The sequence below is a fragment of the Rhodnius prolixus genome, unplaced genomic scaffold (assembly GCF_049639745.1).
Source record: "Rhodnius prolixus isolate KJV_2025 unplaced genomic scaffold, Rpr scaffold_6, whole genome shotgun sequence".
NCBI classification, from domain to species: Eukaryota; Metazoa; Arthropoda; class Insecta; order Hemiptera; family Reduviidae; genus Rhodnius; species Rhodnius prolixus.
Window position 1 is genome coordinate 33,141,341 of NW_027411634.1, and position 23,345 is coordinate 33,164,685.

At 36.0% G+C, this 23,345-nt stretch overlaps 1 protein-coding gene and 1 long non-coding RNA gene across 2 annotated transcripts in view; one reads left to right on the forward strand and one right to left on the reverse strand.

Annotated features, from left to right (window-relative positions):
- The window catches only part of LOC141460300 (nucleolysin TIAR), a 1,257,025-nt gene that overhangs the window by 685,280 nt on the left and 548,400 nt on the right, over window positions 1-23,345 (reverse strand). Inside the window, exon 3 of the mRNA XM_074140189.1 lies at window positions 16,786-16,843. Within this exon, the coding sequence (XP_073996290.1) occupies window positions 16,786-16,843 (58 nt within the window). The remainder of the gene's footprint in view (window positions 1-16,785; window positions 16,844-23,345) is intronic.
- Window positions 2,261-5,313, forward strand: LOC141460303 (uncharacterized). The gene is made up of 3 exons (XR_012461853.1): window positions 2,261-2,505; window positions 3,833-4,076; window positions 4,165-5,313. It is a non-coding gene; the product is annotated as an uncharacterized lncRNA (long non-coding RNA).

Here is a 23,345-nt window from a genome sequence, read left to right on the forward strand (position 1 = left end):
GTGGCGTAGGCCTTGAGGCCGCCCTAATTTAATCTATTCTATTCTAACTAGACACAATGGAATGAAAGAAAATTACTCTGAAGATAGATGAATACATGTAAAATTCAGTTACTACTGAGATGTGAATCAATCAAAGAATGATTATTCAGCAAAATGATGAACCTCAAAATATAATCTCCAATCCTTGGGAAGCTCAAAAAATTTTCAAATTAATTAGAGCCAGATAATTTCTGAATTAACAAATTAGTAAACTTTATTGTTGATCAAATCTCTTTACAAATAATGTTATAAAATTTAAAAAAAAATGCTCCGTTTTATAAAATAAATAATTATGTGAAGACAAGAGAAGACACAGGTTTATTATGGGCAAAATGATCTCGTTTAAAAATCTTGAGGATATTATTTAATAAATAGAATATTTGTATTCATAATGATGTAAGTTGCCCTGACAAGTGGTACGATAAGGTTTTTCTTGATAAAAAATAAAGGCAAATGCCCTGGGGGTGCTGGAAAAGGCAACAGCTAAATAATTTCCCGGAAAGCAAAAATCTTCCTAAAGACTATTAGTAAGTTCTCCCAAAAGACTTATAATTAAAAGTCAGTGACATCAAAGGATGTTGCTTTTCTTCTTTGGCGTAGCGCCTCAGGATGTTCTGAATTGTGCCCCTTCCCGCTGGTAAGGTTAAATCTCCTACTTCCTGTGGCCCCTTTCGCTTCTCTTTTTTCTTTATCTTTTGTCTTTTTTTTTTTGTGTTCTCTTCCAAAATCGGCAATACAATACTCTCTCTTCATTTTACAATCCTTATATTTCATCCCAATTAGAAAGGACTCAAATTAACCAATTAGTACAAGCACTGTTCTTTAAATTATATTCTCTCAACCTAATAATCTTTAATCTTCTAAATTGTAATTAAAAAAAAAGGTAACCGTTGGCATTGAACTTTTAGGAGGCACTAGACAGGTGTTAACTAGAGTTTGGTTTTTAGATCTACTTTAGTAAAAGAAGATTTTTGAATCATGCAGATTATTTATTACACTCATATTTTGGAGTTCATTCTGGTTGCATAAAATCAAAGATATTTTAAACTTCCTCTTACTCCTAATAAATGGGAGAACTGCAATTAAGTTTCTTAGACTTAAAAGACAACCAATGACAAAACGTGCGAAACTTCTTTACAGACTACTTGGACGACGCTCTAAATTGCCAATTGAACTCAAACGTTTAATATACAGTATTATTCTCAAACCTATGTGGACTTACGGACTAGAGCTGTGGGGTTCAGCCAAACTTACAAACATACGGACTGTACAAGACATTTCGGTCAAAACATTTTTTGCTCAGATCAACCGTTTAAGCATGAAATGCATTTGAGCCGTCTTAAAATGAACACCCTATATAATTTTTATTATACACAATTAGTATCTACTATATTAGTGTAACATTCCTTCTGTACAGACCCTGAAGAAGGTAATATATTTAACCGAAACGTTGGTATAAAAAAAGAGATGTGTTTGTGAACTGGCACCACCAATATTCCACCAAAATCATCAATTAACAACGGTCAAAAACCAAAACTATCATTAACTTTATAATTATAATTATTTTGTTTAAATTGTTAAGTCCAAGATAATCGTTAATCTTTCAAAAAACGACAGAAATTCTTGCAATTCATCACAAGGCTGAGGCCTAAATGCTGTCAGTACTGAATTATATACGTGGTACACCCTTGGACTCCTACATCTTCTAAAATCCCATTCACCAAACATGGACGGCTCTTTTACCATGGCCCACAGAATTTACTATATATATCGTATATATGATGAACACTATAAACCTCCTATACCTACCTACCTATACATCCGGTCCTCTAACCTTCTCGTCTCCCACCGGAATGAACAACCGATATATTTCCTGTAATCTGTAATGGATACAACATCCCTATACTATATCAAAAACTAGGTTGGAGGTATTCTCAAACTCTATTTAATGTCCCCTGAGGATGGATTGTTGATTTCCTGTCGCGGTAATGTAAAACAACTAGTCGATTGAACATGGTAGTTTACGAGGTTACAGCTTTTTTGGGTATAAAATTTTATTCGTTGATAAAATATAATTCAAAAAAGTTGTAGAAACAATGATTTATACAAACTAAATGGAAGAAAAATTGTTATGTATCTCCCCTGTTCTTTATTAAATTTAATATTTATAATGCCGTGCCCTATAAATTCAATAATTGATCCATTAATATAATTTGCAGGTCTTTCAAGATGTCCTTTCTTTAAAGAAGTTTAAAACCTTACTTGAGTTTTAAAGCCATGGCCGGCAATCAAATCCAATACCACAACCTACAGCGTTGCCTACAGCAACGGAAAGACGGAGTAGGGTGAACTTCAAACATATGCATATCTGGGGAAAATGCAAAAATCTTAAAACTGCACAAATGCATCGCTTGCATCCTTTGACGGAAGGGTTAGAGAACCTAAAAATATGGTACCACTATTTCAGTAAGTTTATACATTAATTTTTATTCCCAATTCTAGCCCGATCTGCTAAAATTCCGCTATCAAAAGATTCCACAAGTCCTTTTACTCTCATCACAATCCTTTGGTACAGCAGCTGTCAATCTTAATCTTATCCTTCATCCTTCATCTTCCTGATTCCACCACAGTGAAGTGATACCATCTTCTCCAAACAAATGAATGGACGATAAAAAAAAAAAAAAAAACTTATTTCAATTTCCTAACGAAAATACGTATAAAACTATAGTAGTAAGCAGGAAACTATATTTGTTACATAAATAGTATATTTTAGATAGATCTCTGGTACGTACCCTAGAGAATCGTACAATTTCTTTTGATGTGCAGCATTGTTACCGACCACGTTGGTGCTAAATTTTAGCATTATGACTTTTACAACTTCAGGTTTGACTTTTATGATGCATCTCTCTCTCTATTGGTTGCAACCCACCAACTGATACAAAGATGTAAAACCTTAGCAACCATCCTCTGGGGTTACTGTAAACCTCTTATGTCTTCACTCACACACTATAGCTACAGGAAGTTAGTTCCGATCTGGGAGTTTTGGTATCCTTACTCTTTCAATCAGAGTATTGGAAAGCTGTTCTAGGTTTTTGTTCAATACTCGGGAGGTTATTGTGTTCAACGTACTGTTTTTATAGATTTTTTTTGGTGTTGCTTAATAGTTAATCTGGTATTATTTTAGTTATGGCTGACTCCCGTGTTATTTTCTAATATATAAGATTTAATCTCGGACCGAGCACAGGAAATAATCCAACTCAATGATTAGCTCTTATAAACTTAGGATTCAAGATTGGCGAGGAATCGGTCAAATAAAAAACAAACTCGTCTTCTTGCCAACGTTTCGACAAATATATTGTCCTCTTTAGGGCCTGGATATTACTGATGTGATTCTCTAAATTGTTTGTATTTGTAATATCCAGGCCCTGAAGAGGACAATATATTTGTCGAAACGTTGGCAAGAAGTCGAGTTTGCTTTTTATTTGATCGATTCCTCGCCAATCTTGAATCCTAAGTTTAACAATTTACGGTCACTAAACCTATATATTCATATTAGCTCTTATTTTTAACACTTCCTGAGAATCTCAGCCAGCTTTGGTTCGAGAACACTCTAGTTTCTATTCTCGAATAAGCCTGCAATTTAATCTTTAATTGAAAAGCCAACAATTGGGTGTAACTCTCCCATTCGTCACTCATTTCCTTGTACAATACTAGTTGCGGGAAGCATAAATTTTAATCAAGTAAATTAAAATATTTTATATATATATTTTTTTGTTTAAACTTTGTTTTCTAGTTGAAAATAACGTTAATGTGCCAGGAAACTTTGTAGCACTTCTATGAGAATAGTCAGTAAATCAATGGAGACAATTTACCTTACAAACGAGAAGTGGATGAGCTCATCGTAAGTTCGGAGTTTGGGACGTCTTTAGAAGTTGACTAAGAGCAGAAAGACTACTAAATTGGCACAAACACAAGAAGAGTTCGACTGTCAAGAAGAAGAAAACAGATCTATGGGAAATTACACTAATTTAGCAGAAGTATTCAAAAAACATCACAAATTTCAGCAAAATTAGAATTAATGTGAGTAGAATCAACTGATTTTTTGCATTTTATTTATTTTCACAGCTGCAGTAAATTTCTGCAACAAGTGAAGCTGATACAACATGAGTAGCACGAGGGTAGAATTGGAAGAGATACTTCCAAAGAAGATTTCACTATTATGCAGTAACATTTACTTCATTAAGAAGATCACGTGGCCACCGGCGCTTCAATCATCTTGAAGGATATCATTGCAGTAAGTTTGGAAACTAGAGGAGTTAGGATGTGAGGAAACTGAGCACAAGGAACTTAGAAAAGATCTTGAAGCTTCAGAAACTTTGGGAACAAGGAGATCTTGACGCAAGGTAGAGTTAGCAACAGAGTAAGGAGCATTAGCGATTCGGCGGAGTGTTTTTGACTGGTAGGGTTGGATTCTTGTAGATATTGAAAGCTTTGGCTGAGCCCCAAAGTTCTATTCCGTAAGTCCAGGAAGGTTTCAGTATCATAGTGTAGATAAGTCTTTGGTTGTTTAATGAAAGTTCCGATCGTTAGTCGAGAAGTCTAGAGAGCACGGGGCACGGTAGGTTTAAAAAGCATCTGTGCAGGGTGGGGCTTATCAGCTCGGAGCCGCTGTGCAGATTATGTCAGGAAGAGGAGGAAACGGCCTCTCACCTGTTGTTCGATTGCGTTGCAATCGAACGTTTGCGCTATGAAACCTTTGGAACGTTGAGGCCGAAGGAGATAGTAGCGCAAAAAGAACTAGTAGGGAAGGTCCTCAACCTCTTTAGGAGGGGAGGGTTCGCTTACTAGAACTAAGAAGGGGCTGGCACAATAAGTCTTTTGTGGCTGCAGTGCCATGGGGCATAGGTCCCGTCCCGTCTACCATCTTATCTTATCTTATCTTGGCTGAGCCCCAAAGTTCTATTCCGTAAGTCCAGGAAGGTTTCAGTATCATAGTGTAGATAAGTCTTTGGTTGTTTAATGAAAGTTCCGATCGTTAGTCGAGAAGTCTAGAGAGACGTTTGAATCATCTAAACAGATATTAAACAGACTTAAACGGAAAGAACTAAACAGTCTGAGTATGTAGATTCCAGCTTAGATGTGACGAGTGGCTAAGTTCTTAACGCAAACTGTTGTCAGAAAATTAACTGATTAGAATTACTGCTTCACTGAATAGATTTTGCAAATTAAATTGTTATAAATCGTTTGCGAGTTGACGACAGATGTTAGTAGTGCTTATTTGGAGACTTGCAATGTTGTATTCTGCTGAAACACATTTTTTTTTTAAAAAATTGCCTAAATCATGAAACCTTCACAAGTTTCCCAGCAGAAAAAGTTTTTTATATTTTTTTTGTCTTTCGTTTAATAATAATCATGTGCAAAGTTACAATATGTCAGAGGAAGAAATCTTTTAAAAAGGTTCTTTTATGTTTTTGAAATTTTAATTTAGGAAAATGGGAAAATATCAGAGAATATCTACATTACATTTACTGAGTTTTCAGCTTGATATTTAATTTTCCGTTCTTGTTTACCGTGATAACAGGCTTGTATTCCCTTGTGGCGACCATTATGGCTGCTTTTATTTTCACATTAATATTATATAAAACAATATGACTCGTCTTTGCTACGTAAAAATTTTATTTATAACTTAACTTTAAATTATGTAGAATAGAAAAAACGATAGGAGAAAAATAAACAGAGATTTTCTTTGTGTTTTTATGGTTGAGAAGTGCTTCCAAGTTTGGAGGCTATTAGTGATCATAGCGTGTTGAAGGGGTCAGCCACGATAGCCGAGCGGGTAAAGGCGAGACCTGCAAAGCTAATGTGTCTTGTGGTACTGGGTTCGATTCCCGGACACTAGGCTTTGGATTTTATTTAATGTTTAATATGAGAACTTTCTGTAGTAAAGTTTAGTCTGCTAGTCGCCTCCGTCCACGACACCTAAATTTGGTAGTTGGTTGAAAAGTGAATCTGTGTAGGTAGAATCGTCCGTTATTTATGTGAATTATACCAAAACGTAGATAGGGCATTTAGAAGCAATCGATAAAAGTAGAAAAAAAGACTCTTTACAAAAAAAAAAGATGTGGTGCATTTTTCGAGTTTGATTAATAGCTCTAAAGATATCGAAATAGGCGCTTATTATTCCACAACTCAATGTAAGTTCAAAAAAAAAGGTTGATTTCTTTTCTGAATTTAAGTTACGCCAAAATTTGTGTTTACTAATGTTCACGGAGCTTTTCTAAGTACAATACCCGTCTCAGGACCGTTTTTCTCTTATAGACAACACTCTTCATCAACAGACTACTGGTCTTACAAGCTACAAGAAGCTTCTAGAAAAGAGAAAAAAATCTAAAGACCAGGATTCAAAACTCAGGATCTCCCGTGGGTATCCAGTGCACACTAAATCACTAAAGCTTATCCCTTTCCTAATTAAGGAAATATTATTATTGTTAATATTATCAACTGACGTTTCGCTACTCTCAGCAATCATACGAGATTCTGGATAATCTCTGGACCCAAGAATTTGGGGCGTGTCCATCGTGGAGAGACCATTATCAATAATCCGTACATTTATTTTGGTTAGTATAAATATTTGAAGTAAATCTATCATTGCTGCAATGATATAAAATCGTATTTTCTCTAATAATTCTTAAAATATTTGTATTAAGTTTCACGTATCTAAGACTAAAGTTATTAAGACCCTTTCCATTAGCTTTTAAACATAATAGCCTTTTTAGGTATAGCTTTTTTTTTTTGTAGAAAAACTTCACTACTTATAACTACGCAAAGATTATGACAGAATAAGGGCACTTTACAGTCTAATTATCACAAAATACAAGTAAGTCTATAAAAACAGAACTGTGGGGGGCCCATAGAAAGCGATTGCAAGAAGTGGTAGACTTGCCTTCAGACAAAAAGGAATCTTAAAACCTTAATACAAATAAAGGAACTATGGATTTTAGCACTCTAATAACTGCAATTAAAATTTTGGCCATAAAACCCCAAAAAGATATGTGTACTTTTCGAGAATAGATGAAGATGATGCAGAAGATATGGTAGTCCCACAGTCAGTTTGCAGTGTACACATATTTCCCCTACTTCCCCTCCTCCACACACTCTTAAACAGTACTCTCCCCACCTAGCCGCTTCCGCCATTCCCCTTTATAATGACTAAAGTTTCTTATTAGCCTTGCTTCTCCCTACTCTTGTGTCCCTAGTTTTTAACTCGTATTCCCCACTCCAGTAAGTAACTTCTTCCTTCTCTCATTCCCCCCACCCTTCCTACTCCCTAGGAGATAACCTTGCCAAAACCTCTTTCTTGCTCTCAGCTGTAACTTTAATGAACTCGTCCCGCATTCCTTCATAATTATTATGTACCGTAAGACTAGCTCCTCCTAACTCATAATTTCTCCTCTCCCTTAAAACTCCCGCATGAAAACACTAGTGGTACTACCAAGCAGGATTATGCTGTGCGCAGATGTCGGTAAGAGTAGTTTACCTTCCAGATGATTCCTCCGAGAATCTCGTCCAAATCTTGTAACATCAGCACATATTCTACTGCACTTTCTTACATGGAATTTTTAACTATTTATAAGTAAAGCTTTAAAAAAAAAAGGAGCAAAGAAGTCCTTTGCACCAAGTTACTTTAATGAAAGTCAAGGGGCACGTACTTAGTTTAAGTAGCGAGCCACTAATAAAACTACATCTTCATTATAATTACTAATGCATTAGCTTTATTATTACTGGTGGAAAAGAAAATTACAGCGGTCCAATCAGCTTAGAGTTTACAGTAGGAGAAGTGGAAGGGATACCATTTATCGTCACTTCTACCTTGAACGAAGAAAATGTGATCAGGAGCTCAGCACTGGATATTATGGCTGATTTTATCCGTCGTAGCTCCCGCATGTTTATGGTATCCGTGACCTTTTTTTGGAACTTTCATCAATCATTATTAGGTCGATTAATTAATTTGCTTTAAACAAGTCGACTTCCATTATTTCTTCGTCTCACAATCTTCAAAGTTGTGCAACATTATGGCCAACAAAGAGGAAGTTCCAGGGAACTGCATTTGCCTTTATTGTAAGGCTAAGCAAAATACAGGCTCTTACTGTTTCCTCAAAATAGCCTTAAAAACAATTATTTACTGTGGAGGCTTAGTTAGTATAAACTTAGGATTCAAGATTGGCGAGGAATCGGTCAAATAAACAACAAACTCGTCTTCTTACCAACGTTTCGACAAATATATTGTCCTCTTCAGGGCGTGGCTATGTGGCTATGCGAAACTGTTTCTGTAACTCAACCAACCCGCATAGCCACGCCCTGAAGAGGACAATATATTTGTCGAAACATTGGCAAGAAGACGAGTTTGTTGTTTATTTGACCGATTCCTCGCCAATCTTGAATCCTAAGTTTAACAATTTACGGTCACGAAACCTATATATTCTTAGTTAGTATGTCTGCAAATATAGTGCACATGTATGTAGAGCGTTCTCTTCTAAGTCTTTATTCCTCTTTTACCACTCTAGCGGAGTTGAGGCCCTGCAGAGCTTCGTCCCCTATCCTGTGCCATCTCTTTTCTTCTTCTCCAGTCCTCCTCCTTGGAAACCCTGTTTGAACATCCTGTTTCCAAATTCTCCTTGGTCTTCCTCTCTTCCAGGAACCGGTCACTCTAGTTTCATATACACTCCTCTGCTAGACTTCCCTCCACCATTCTCATAACATGGCCAAACCAACACAGCTGTGACTGGTTGCTACTAATCTCTGCTGCAGGCTGTTACTTTTAAGTTCATCTTAAGATACACATTCCTGACTATGTCCCTTCTAGTTTTCCCCCTCTATTTTTCTCCCTCTATTTTTCTCCTTGAATAGCGCCTTTATGCCTTTTCGTGAGGATCCAGGACTCCCTGGAATATCCAAGTATCAGCAGGAACGCAGGTCTTATACACGGCTATTTTTGCCGCTCTAAATATTTCTGAGCTTTCCTAAGTAAGCTTGTCTCAAAAGTGTAGAAGACTTTTCCTGCGGTAGCCATTCTTTCCTTTATCTCTTCATCCAGAGTACCCTTTTTGGGGGGGAGGGGGCAGATGGGCACCCAGATACTTTAAGGTACCTGCTCTGTCACTGTCCCATTATCCTCGTATATGATGATCTTCTCTTTCCTTTTGCTATCCATCATGGTCTTAGTTTTCTCTGGATTCAGCTGTAGCTTCACTTTTCCTAGTTCTTCCGCCAAAATTGCCATGTTATTCTGGAGGCTGCTTCCTCCATTGAGAGGCGTTCTCACGTGATTTTAAACCGTGCAGTTTTATTGTAGGAATTATTATTATTCTTTTTTTTAAATTCTGTCTTCTTATTCCTTTATTATTATTATTATTATTATTTTTTTTTAATGATTTAAGGCGCGTCAACATCTAAGGTTATTGGCGCCCGGAGCTTTTTTCAGTGCACTGCTGGCCTCCGGACAGTGTTCTCTCGTTACAGGCAGTACTGTCCATTACCGGAAAGTGAGCTGTAAGAAGCTCCTGGGAAGAGAAAATCTAAGGGTCAGCAGCTGGATTCGAACCCGAGACCTCCGCGTGGGATTATTATTATTAATATTATTATTATTATATTATTTGTACCTCAATTCCAAAATAACAATAAAAATCGTAGGGAAGTGTGGGTAATTGAAAAAATATCGTTGTTTAGTGGGAGCTAGCTAACGAGGGACACGGAACACGGCCTTAGGCGACATGCCGCCCCCTACCTGGAGGCCGCAGTAGTCAAGGGCGGCTATCCGCTATGGATCTTCATTAAAACAGGCTTTGTCTGTTCAGCTCTTTTTCTCCTTTCTCATATTTTTTTTTGTTATATAAATATATATATATAATATTTACAAGATCAAAACATCCGCTATTTTTTTCTCCGAGAACAACAGAATAACATCTTCATTATTAACAAGGGAGGAGAAAAAAAAAATTAAGATGAAGAAAGCAAAAAGCAAAAAAAGACATAAAAAGCTACTTAATTACCTCACAGAAGTAGCCATTAAATAAAATATAACACGCCTCCATTAGAGCCATCTGTTTAATTATTTGCTAACTCTATAGAACAAGATGTTTTCTTTACATCTTTTCCAAATCGATTGAAAATTCATTTCACTTCACTTTCTCAAAAATCTGATTTGGTCACCACTCACATTCTCTTTGGTCTCAAATTTTTGAAGTTTTAAACATCGTACAATTTGTGAAGTAGCGGAGGAAGCCAAGCACGGTGCATACTGCCAAAATATGCAATATAACTTCACTCTTCATTAAAACACTTTTTAAAAATACATTAACTAGAGAATGTGCACTAAGCATCTGTAAGAATATGTGTTTTTTCTGGTGAATCTACACAATTGACTGGTAATTATGCAAATTAGTTAAATTAGCTCAATTACCAGCTAAATTAATATTATTAACATTATCATTGCTTTCAGTTATATTTGCTTTTTCTGTAAATAGTTTTGCTTATGACACATAATTTTTTTGTATGAAAATATTGCTTATATGCCCAATTTTGAACGTTTGATGTAAGAAAATATGGAACCAAATTTAAATTTAGTAAAATAACTACATAATATTTCTTTAAGGATTACAAACACTTCAATCCAAAATACTCCACCGCATAGTAGACGCTCCATTCTATGTTAGCAACCACACACAATCCATACAGATCTCTAAATTCCACTCATCTCCGAACTTGCCAAAATTTGATATAAAAATTTTCTTCAAAAACTCTCATTTCATCCCCAACCCTTTAGCTGCAAACTTGTCTTCAACTACGCTACCCTCCAATCCTCGAAGACGGCTGAGGCGCCGTTGGCCCCGTGACCAACTCTGGGTGACTAATGGCGGCCATCACTGGATGACCGTCATTCACGTCTGCCACGCTATTTATTTATACATTCATCTCATTTACCTATTGTGCCCTGTAGGTACAGGTGTAAATTTCATTAAAAGGATAAATTAAAAAAAAAAGAATTACAAAAAAACATCCTTAAATGCTTTATTTAGTAAGAAATTAGTAAACGAGCCAGAGGGATCAAAAATGTACAAAGTTGGACTTGATATTAGCCCTAAGACTTGGAAATATCGTAACATTATCAGTCAGCTAATTCATTTGTAACAATTTCATAGCTATAGGTGTAAACATTGGTGCAGAAGCTTCCAAAATGAAAAACAAAAACTTTTAAAAGACAACAAAAAAAATCTTTTTAAAGAAGATTAACTTTTGAACCGAATTTCCTTTACATCCTGACAAGACAAAAGCTGCATCCTCTCTCTCACTCACCTGTCCTTCTTCATCCACCCCCTTCGATTACCTTACTCTAATCCCAGAACAACAAGCTTTACAAGGCTTGTACCTTTTATTATTCAAGTCTCATGGGGACAGGGACGTTGAAAGAGTAAAGAGCGGAGTAGAAGGTATCCTCTAGTTCGCCATGTCCGTCCCTTATTGCTTGCACCGGAGTTCCCCTCAGGAGTATCTGAGGGAGCGGAGAGTACCTGCGCTTCCTGTTTGTCGTAAGAACAGTATCCCCGTTCTACTTTTACACTCTCTCTCTCTCTATTTCACGTTCCATTCTAGTGAAGGGTAAAACGAGGAGATGTTCATCGTCCGACGGCAAAGAAGTAGGTGGGTAGAAGAAAACTTCCACTTCACCTTCTATCTGGAACTGTGGAAGGCAGCGGGGTGGATAAGGAGTGAACAGGAGTAGCTGAATTATTGAATAGAGTGTAGAAGCTTCCATGATAACCCAGAGGAATGAAGAGAGTGAGTAGAGCATTGAGTAGGTTGTTGTAAACGACTAACGAGAGGTAATTAAACGAAAAGCTGTCCCATACCGGAGATTATGTACTAGTTGGGTTGGCTACAAGGTTCAGCCCAAGAGGGAGGAACACTCTCTAGTTCTTCGGATAGTCTTCTACTTCTTCGTTGTACCTCAACCACTCACTGTGACTGGAGCCAGAGGCGAGTTTGGCAAAATCTAATGGAGTACCCCTTTTATTTATTCAACACGAAGAAGAAATCTGTTCAGCCGCCTGGGGTATAACCGTCTGGGTACAGTCCAAGTCCTGCAGCAGGACTTCTTTAAAAAAAACTTACAATTTACTTTTTAAGTTATTTAGCAGCTTAAATGTGTAATGACAGAGGGAACATCTTTTAATTTTTCTTTTTTTTATCCTTCTGACATTAAAATTTAAATTTAATTTTATACATAACCAAAACCCTAAATTTGAAAAAAATAGATAATCGGAAGAGCTGAAAAAAATTTTAGTCAGTTTTTTTTAAAGTAAAGTAAGTTTTTTCAGGCGGCCTTTAAGTCCAACTACCGACGGAGGCGATTTTTACAAACATTCTTTATTACGAATTCCTTATATTATTCGTTAAACAAAATCCAAGACCTGGACTACCACTATATCGCTTTGCCTCGCCTCTAACAGCTCGGCTATCGTGGTTTCCCTAATAGTAATTGGTACCGGAACAATATGTATAATATTGAAGTAACTTCCTTTTTATAAGGGTTCACATCTGATTTTTGATTCAAAATAGACATTGAAAAGTCCATTTCCGCTTAGCAGCTGCAAAGAAGTCCACTTTGTGATCTCTTCGGCCATGGCTTCACTCCATTGATTTAAAACTACCAGTTCATCGACTTTGCGTTCCTTTTCTCAGGATGGAACTTTTTCTCTACTCAAGACGAAACTTCACTTTTCTTTTCTAGTATCTGAGTAGAGCGTCTTACGTCCTTTTACTGTCAAAATTGGGATTCGGTGTCTAGAATGCGGAGCTCCAAGTATTCTAGTCATGTGTTAATGACGATCATCTTTAGAATTAGTTTAACGAAACCTTCCACAATAACAAATAAATACTTTGAATGTTTTCCTTCCAGAATAGGTTACAATAAACCTCTTCATTCCAATCTCTTTTATTTAATTAGAGAGCAACACTAATTAAATGTGCTCTACAAGAACAAAGATGAGTAGAAGTTTATGCAATAATGTTTTGGTATGGTTTGCACGAGTAACTTTCTAAGGAGAGAGTACAAGAACAGTGTATAAGATCAACTTGGAATACACGGTCCATCCTTATTGTACGCTGGAAGGTACTTCCGTTGGTATACCCAAGACCTATAGAATAGGAATGGTTTTGGACGCCTGGTTGCCAGAGCAACATTATTACTACATTCTACTAGTTGTATAACAGAATAACTATAACAATCTCCCTCTATCTTTATACCCTTTATACAGTTAAAGAGGAACGGGAATGTGGCTGAAGGAAATACAAGAACCCTTCACATCCGACCCTACCGCTAGCTTCAGAGGATCATCCTCATTTTACCTAACAACTTGCAGCCTAAAACAAGCAGGCTAATGTGGGTATACAATAATTTTGTAATATAATAATTATTATATTCCACAAAAGTTTAATTCCAAGCGTTTGTTCCTTAAAGGAAACGGCGAAACTTTAATCTCTTCTAAGGTGAATTCTGTTTTTACAATCTTCTACCCCACGATGAGCAAAATTAAGTCAAGCCAAATTCATTAATTCTTATTTGGAAGAGGATTGGATGTAGGCTTCAATCTAAAGTGCTTTTCACGGACTGATACGATATCGAGTAGTATTACAAAATTCCTGAAGTAACAATAACAAGAATTAAACTTGTTTACTAAAAATTCCAAGTTGATTGGAAATCATTTTAACTTTAGATTGAAAAGTAAAGTAATGCCTATTTCTTTTTCAGTAAAGCTTCACTGCCAACTGCCAAATTAGGTGTCGAGGATGGAGGCGACTAGCAAACCTACTTTACCATTGAATTCTCATATTAATTATTAAATAAAATCCAAGGCCTAGACACCGGGAATTGTGGATCCGAGCGGTCCTATTGTGTTCGTGAATTATGTATTATGGTTCATCAAATTACGGTAATAAAATGAATGATTTAATATTTATTTCTATAAATATATACATAAAATAAGTAGAGAAGTATAATATACAATACATTTTAACCTTCTTAACAAGTGAGGAACGAGAAAGGTGAGGTGAACAGGATAGGAATGCAGGGAACAAAAGGAGAGGAAAAACCTGCAGCTAGTGTAGAGAGTTAGAGTTGGATATGTTTTATTCTTCTGTGTCCTGTAGGGAATAGAAGGATCTGTAGGAGGCTATTTCGCGGCATAGTGGATTGGGATGGCAGTCTAGGATGGAAAGGAGTTTGAACAGACGATTTTGGATATAGGAGTGTACGAGGATAATGGACACTACAAGTCCAGGCTCCAGGCGGAGCAGGCGCACAGCAACAAGTTACGGTAATGGATGATTATTACGATACACCATGTGTATGAGAAATTGGTGTGGGTGCGTCAGAGTGTGAGGAAGTTTTATTTATGAAGGGATTTCCGGTATTTTGTGGCGCTGAGCTCATTGCCATTGGTTAAGTCTTTTCTCTGAGCGCTGCATCAACTTTTATATTTCTCATAAGCCGCCAAGTGGCCATACTAAGTAAAGCTACCAATAATGAATATATAGGTTTCGTGGCCGTAAATTGTTAAACTTAGGATTGAAGAATGGCGAGGAATCGGTCAAATAAAAACCAACTCGTCTTTTTGCCAAAGTTTCGACAAATATATTGTCCTCTTCAGGGCGAGGCTATGCGGGCTGGTTGAGTTAATGAAACTGTTTCCTCGCCAATCTTCAATCCTATGCTACCAATAATACAATACCTAAATCGCTAAACATTGGTTCTACAATATCTTCCAACTTAAATATGCAGAAGGTTCCAATTTGACAGTTCTAATTATTAAAAGTGGAATCACCTAATTGGATCAATTTTCAATTTTCAATCAATTTTGGGGGAAAAACCCAGCTTTAATGTTGATGTTATTTGATCTTCTTATAATCAATGCATCCTTTTATTTGAATCCTTATTCCAGGAAAATGCACTTTCAGGGGAGAAACAGGATTGTACTTCCCACTAACGTATCATTTAAGTGAAATGAGAGGCCTCATTACGTGAACAGCATCTTGATTGTCGTTGATTCTATTATATTAAGTGAAAATCTTACAATATTAGCACACCTTAGAAACTATCATAGTTGAGGCTCAGTCCTGTATTATGTGAACAGAAATGAAATTTTCAAATAATACTTATGCAATTATTAAGCCCAGTTTTAAGTTCGCTGATCTATTTTTTTGCTTTATTTTATTTGCATTGGCTGCACTTTTCTTAAGCATATTTACATTTTAAAACAAAATTTTTAATCTTGAATGCACTAAAAGTAGTTCAATTTAGTGCAAAGATTATCAGGTTATGATAAGATACAGTTTGTCTCCTGTTAAAAGATGGTGTATGGATGCTGATAGATAAAAATCTTCTTCAAATTACAGGAAATCTACATGCAATAGATAACTTCCTAGTTAAACTTGTATCCAATAAACTTGAATCTCCGGTGAAATTACACTAACGCGGTCAATATGTATACGAGTTTATGCAAGATAGCCACTACAATACGCGACTTATTGTTACCCAAAATTTTTTTTTTAATTTATTTGCTATTCACAATCTACAAAGAATAGAATTCGTAATAAGTGAATACGATAAAGGAAGTCTTCCTGACTGGATCAACATGAGGAGAGAAGCTGCCCACCGGCAACACTCTCGCTGGAGTTTCTTACTTTACTGGAGATTGTCACGAGGCCAACAGCGTTTCAATCGTCGTGGAGGACGAACTGGAATCGTTGTGGAGGCAAGATTTAGAACAAGAGGATTGGTACAGAATGGAAGAGAGTCAAAGAATTTTCTATACTTAGATTTAGATTCGTCAGTTATAGATGAGATTTTGAGATCGTTATGGAGAGTAGAGTTAGACACATAAAATGGAGAATTTGTAATCTGTCGGAGAATTTTTGATTGGAAGGACTGTATTCTTTGGGAATTGGAATGTTTGGTTGAACCCCACATCTCAAGTCCGTAAGTCCAGATCGGTTTAAGTACACTGTTGTATATTAGTCGTTTATGTTCCAGTGGTAGTTTGGATTGTCTGCCAATTAGACGTAACAGTAATTTGTTTCGTCGGTTGAGTTCTAGTCTTTTCAGTTTAGTGTGCGGATTCCACGTTAGTCTTTTGTCGATGTACATCCCAAGGTAGCGAACTAAATTAGCAGAAGGAAGAGGAATTGAGTTAAAATTTAAAGTGGGACAAGAATTACGACGCAGAGTAAAAGTTATCTGTTCGCACTTTTGAGTATTGAATTTGACTCTCCACTTTTTGGCCCAGGGTTCTAGTTTGTTTAGATGATATTGTAGATGAGAGGAGGCTGTCAGTTGGTAGGTCAGATGTGTACACAGTATAGAGAAGCGGTCCGAGAATACTTCCTTGAGGTATTCTCCCAAAATTTATTTTTAAAAGACAGCAAATTGTAGAATATTTGTAATCAAATAAGGGCTAAAAACTATAAAGACAACATTCAATTCAGTGGGGACAAAAAAATTAAGCAAAATTCATTAAAAAGTACATTTGACGAAGAATTGAGTAAAAATACTGTTTCTTTATGTCCATCGAAACTCACATAATCTTAGTACAAAATGTTACATTTTTAAATTTTAATGTATACTCTTACTATTTCCACTTCTGAGATAATGATTTTTTGTGAATTATAGTCAAAAATTAAAGCAGTACTTACTACTAGTATCCTGTTTGGGCTGGGGTCCCGGCGAGGTTGCCCAATTCACCTTCATATCCTGCAACAGATAAATAATAAAATAATTAATACCATATCCCCCAAAAACAGAAGAAACTCAGCCAGAATTATCCTTAGAAAGCCAGGGTTCTAAGGATGTACACTATCCTTTAGAATGCATGGCGAAAACTATTAGTTTCCGCATTATCATAGGAACTTTTCTGAAAAACTTAGTTTTTCTTTTTGATTGGGGGGGTAGCCATCTTTAAACTGAGGTTGGTTTAGGTTATAGCAGTATGTTATTTATAATCTATCGTTAATGCTGCGATTGGGGTGTAGCTATTGTTTGTTCCAATTATGCACCACAATTCACAGCTAGCTATAGGACTGGCCTTTGGCTGTTGTCTTTATGTCTGCCTTGGCTGGACACTCTTTCTTTGCAACATACGTCATTTGGGGTATACTTAAAGACAAAAGGGATAGAACGTTTCATTTAATTTGGAAAAAAAAAAAAAAATTGAAACAGTCCATAAAGTGAAGCTACAATGTTAGCTGAAACACCTTAAAAAGCCAAAGCTGTTATCAGGGTTCTTAGACTTTGCTAGAGAGCACAATCGAGAAGAAATGCATTGGAGATTTACACCTGGACCAATCAGCTCCGCTATCTTCGCAGAACTCCTCTGAAGAGCTAGGGTTTCCCTTGAGGAACAATCTATAAAAACATTTATATCGTTGGGAATCATGGCGTAAAGCCCAAAATTTCTCGAAACATCCTGGAATATTAACCAGACATTAGAGGGTAATATACTCTACCTAGAATCCTATTCGGGAACCTTTCAGAATATTTTTAAGGAACACATTAAGGATAGGGAAATGGCTACTACTGGATTAGGTTCTTCGCGATTAGTCGTTAAAGTTTTCAAAAAACTTGGAACTATTAATTCCAAAATTATACCTCATTGAGCCTCTACTTATAACTGTGACTGAACTTTTTAAGATTTTAAGAAAAACCTTGGCTTTTAGCACCCAGAACCCAAGTAGAACCTATGAGCTAAACTTCCAACTTCGTAGGCTCTAATTGCCTAACTTAAAACCTTCACTTCGGACTTAGATCTACAGAATAAAAGTATACGTAATTTCTAACTCAATGATTTTTCAAAACTCTTGTACACTTTGAAAAACTAATTAATTCTTATGATCATAATTACTAATCAGAAATATTAATTAATATTTCAAATTTCATCAGACGTGTTTGTATTTTTAATAAATTTTTTCCCTCTTTGAATGGAAAACAGAAAAGAATTTTTATTAATGAAAAAGTAAAAAACATGAGAAATAAATGATTTTCTGTACTTCTTACAAAACCTAAATGTTGTAAGAGGAGTTAATTAATATTAATATTTTGTAATAAATTTCTCTGCCAAAAAAGAACAAGCAAGAAATGTTAATCAGGGGTGTAGATAATTTTTCGTTGTGCGCTTAAAATAACACTGTCTTAAAAAAAAAACACAAAAATGTTAATACTGAATAACATTTCGTCATGGACAATGTAATGATGAAATAAAAATGTTAGTCTGTCGCTTTTTTGGACTGAGAATCGAGTTTTATTATATTATTATTTATTCTATTCGGTTTACAACTGTCCATTGGCAACATGTGATTATGATTAACATCATTATAACTGGGTGTTCATTTTAAGACGGCTCAAATGCATTTCATGCTTAAACAGTTAATCTGAACAAAAAATGGTAGAGGAAAAATTTGTTGCCTGTCACCTCTAGTTTCAGAATATGTGACTTGATTTTAGATTACTGCCCGCATACGCGGCTGACGCGCGACCAAAAGTGAGGATTCGCAGTTGACCCCCATTTTCATGTACACAGTTTTAAAGAGTATAAAAAGTTATGAAAGAAACCGGAAACCGCAATTCCATATCTTTAAAATTAAAGGTGCTAGGCTATTTCAAAATCTGGTATTTATTAATCATATTTCAATTTTTTAACTTGTTATCAAAGAGAAAGAAGAGCACGCGATAGGTCATTTTTATGTATTTTTTCATCTCCTTTCTACTAAAAATATTGCCAAGGCAGTAAAGGTAGTATTTTTCTTAATATCGGGAAATAAGTCGTATTCCTAGTGATTTTTCTAAGAAAAATCAAATGTTAAGAGCTTTAGATGTTCTCAAGCATACCACAAAATGGCTAAAAATTAATTTTACATCTGTTACAAACAAGAAGAACTATTTGGTAATTTTGGGAGTGTTGCGTTTAATTACCAAAAAAAAATTGGAAACCTCCTGCCACATATTTAAGTGATCAATATCTTTCAAGTAAAAGATCAAACTTATTCCTTAATTTACCAAATAATGCACTTTACTCAACTTGTGAAGCATGTACTGTGCCTTCAAAGTGGGCCTCCTCTGGCTTGCAAGCCAGGTTAGCCAGAAGGTTATCAACTACTCTCTGTATCTGAGGAGGCAAATTAATTTTTAAGTTTTCGAAAATGTGCCAAAAAGTAATTTCCAGTAAATAAAACAGCATCCTAAAAGCAAATTCCGCTCCAGGAGACTATGACAATGTTTCCACGGTGAGCAAGGTGTCCTAATTTGATTGGAGACGTTGCTAGTAGAGCCTCAGGAAAATGGTTATTGTAGCGAATTGTTGGTATTTTCACATCATTGAAATTTCCTCTACATTTATTTGGTAAGCAACGGAGGCGGCAATAAGGTTAAATTACCGTGTTTACACTGCGAGTTTTATTCGACCAAGTTACGATTAACTTCAAAACAAAAACCTATTCAATTTAACTAAATGTTTTTACATTGGGAACTAATATGTTTTGTCAATTCGTAGCTTGACTTTAATATATTATAATTAAATTGAATTTTAGAGAATCAGTGATAATTAATTAGTGGAATGATTCAAGCAGCAAAATTAATTTACTGTTAGCAGTAGAGTCAATTAGCTGGAAAACGCTAAAATGCAGAGTTCAGAATAGAAATCAAACAGATTGATCTCCGTAAAAGTAATACCCATTTTCCTTTTAGGTGGGCTTTATGTCTACTAAACTAGGTTTCGAGGACAGGCGCGACAAACAAACATATTTCACTACAAAGTTCTTATATTATGCATAACATCCTAACAAATGTGGTTTAGATCCACAGAGCCGTCTTAGTACGCATGCTTATGATGACAAATGTCCGAAAAAAGAGAATTATATCTGAATGAAGAAATACTTCAGGAAATGCAAAGGATGAAGGGGCTCGACCGCGTGAAAAGAGTGGAAAGACCCCCCCAAAGCTGAGATTGGCTATTGTTCTTGTTTAGCATGTTTAGTAAGATGCAAGCATCAGAGATGTCTCAAGTATAGAGGAGGCTAAGGCCCAATAATAGGCAATAGGAGCTATAGCTAACCAAAACAAAGAAGAAGAAGATGATAATCCCGGTACTGCAGTAAGAAAATAACTTCTTCTGGGACTTCCTTCAGGCCTGGAAAGAGGTAAAGCGGTTTTTTCCCCCCAGATATTAGAACATTAACTGAAGATATTGTGCTTACCTTTTTCAACAAAGAGAATCACTCTGATAAATACAATATTCAAGTTTATGTGCTAAATGTGCTAAAACTGTCCGGTAAGATAGTTGCTTAAGAGTTGATCGTCAAAAACTGTACGAAAAAGCGTAACATTGAAAAAGGTCCTCTCTCCTCTTTGTGTAGATTGCAATGAGGAGGAGGATTTCAAACATATAATAATGATATGTCCACGTTATGTAGTAGAAAGGAAACGAATGTTTGACGACATATACAGGTATTTAGATGCACCATTTCGCTACGAAGACATAATATTCTCCACCAACATCTATGTGCTTAAATCTGTAGCAGAGCTAGCTAAGAAATATGAAGTGTATTTAAAAGTTATAGCCGATTAGAATGAATGGAAGAAAATGATTAGAGAAGGATTACGTGATTTTAATTCAGGTCAAGCTATAAGGATGGCAGGAAAATAGAGTACATACTGATCCATCCATTAGCTGTAGTTTATGTGAATAGTTGTATTTATAGTAGAGGGATGAATGTGTGAAGCGAATGTACGAGGGTCGTTTGAAAAGTCCGTGCAAAAATAAACACTACTTAATTTTTTGGGGTAACCTTTTTTTATTTTTCAACATAGTCTCCTTTTAGGCTTATAAACTTCATCCAACGCTGCTCTAGTTTGTTGATCCCTTCCGAATAATAGGATTTGTCCTATTCTGAAAAATAGCCATTCGTTTCTGCAATCACCTCCTCGTTTGAATAAAATCTTTTTCCCGCCAGCCATTTCTTCATATTGGGGAACAAATAGTAGTCCGAAGGAGCCAAGTCTGAAGAATTGGGGGGATGTGAAACGAGTTGGAACTCTATTTCCATTAATTTTGCGACCACAACTGCTGAGGTGTGAGCTGGTGCGTTGTCGTGATGGAAAAGAACTTTTTTGTGGGCCAATCGTGGGCGTTTTTCTTGCAGCTCGGTTTTCAAACGGTCCAATAACGATGAATAATATGCACCTGTAATAGTTTTACCCTTTTCCACATAGTCGATGAGGATTATTCCTTGCGAATCCCAAAAGACAGTCGCCATAACCTTTCCGGCCGAAGGAACGGTCATCGCCTTTTTTGGCGCAGATTCCCCCTTGGTAACCCATTGTTTAGATTGTTCTTTGGTCTCAGGAGTGTAGTGATGTATCCATGTTTCATCCACAGTGACGAAACGACGCTTAAAGTCCTGCGGATTCTTCTGGAACAGCTGCAAACCGTCCTTGCAACACTTCACACGATTTCGTTTTTGTTCAAGCGTGAGCAATCGCGCTTTTTATCTTTCGGATAGCTTTGTCATGTCCAAATGTTGATGCAAAATATTATGTACTCGTTCATTCGAGATGCCCACAGCACTAGCAATCTCACGCACCTTCACTCTTCTGTCATCCATCACCATATCATGGATTTTATCAATGATTTCTGGAGTAGTAACCTCAACAGGGCGTCCAGAACGTTCAGCGTCACTTGTGCCCATATGGCCACTCCGAAAATTTTGAAACCACTTATAAACTGTTCTAATCGAAGGTGCAGAGTCACCATAATGTTTATCAAGCTTCTCTTTAGTCTCCTGAGGCGTTTTGCCTTTCATAAAGTAGTGTTTAATCAACACACGAAATTCTTTTTCGTCCATTTTTTGAAAATCACTCGACTTCCTCGATTCAAACGAATGCCAAACACAAAGAAATAGACCGATCTGGCTGAAACTTGGTGTGTGTTCTTCCAAGAGATGCTACTAACTAAACATAACCTCGATACGCGCCAGTAGTGTTATCTCTCCGACTTTGCACGGACTTTTCAAACGACCCTCGTATTTATAAGTAAGAATGTAGAGTGAGTGATATTCTAGTGATAAGCACCTAGACGATGCTGGCTGTATGGCGAAAGCCAATGCCAAAAAAAGAGGCAAAAAAAAATTGAAAAACACCCAACTTTGGCAATTATTTTCTCTTTTACTATAAAAGATAAAATTCCCAAATTTTCTTTAAAATATAGGAATTATCCTCATTGAAAAGTGATTTTATAGATAACAAGGAAAACGTTACTAAAAATGGGTAAAAACGGGCAATTTCCAAAATTGTTGTTTTTGTTCTTGTTGTTGTTATATTTGAGTGCTAGGTAGTACTTTTTGAGACCAAAGGAGATAGAGGCGCAAAAAGGAACTAGTAGGCAAAGTCCTCAACGTTCATAGTAGGGGAGGTTTCATCTACTAGATCCAAAGGTGGAGATCACAATAAGTCTCTTTTAGTATAGGTCACTCCCGTCCCTTTTTTAATCTATCTATTCTATCTAAGTATTTAATTTGTTTGAGTAATACTAAATATGAAGTATACAGTTTACCCGGAAACCTTCTTAAGCATTACTTATACTTCTTTAAAGCATTCATACGAGTATAACTTTTACTCAAATAAAAGAAACCAATTCTTTATGTTTAAAATACTTCATGGTAACCTAAATCAAAGAAAACTAACATTTTGTATAGGCCCAAATTTTAATGAAACTTTAAAAAAGAAATTTAGTGGAAGAATAGAAATTTTCACAACAAATACTTCTAGCCAATCACATCAAGATATTATTTATATAATTCACAAATAAATGCCAAATGCTATGAACATTGGCACCAACTCATGGATATTTTTTTTTTTTTAAAAAAAAGAAGTAAATACTTGCTATTATATGTCTTTGTCTAAAATGTGCAAAAAGCGGACAGGTGTCATACTGGCGACGCCATGTCCATACTTCGTAAGGCACGCCATGTCACGTGATGTGTAAATGAACCACACCACGTCTATTACAGTGGCCAAAAAAAGGGAGAGAAGGTAATTATTGATTGGCTGTTACTTTATTAATTGATTAAAATGCTTAAATTAATTATGAATAAAAGTATGACTCACATTATAACAACGACACGCAGTTGATGTCATTCAACACTGTTGCAGGAAGTAGAGAAATCCAAAATAATAGCCCAAACCCTTCAAATTGGACATTCAAACT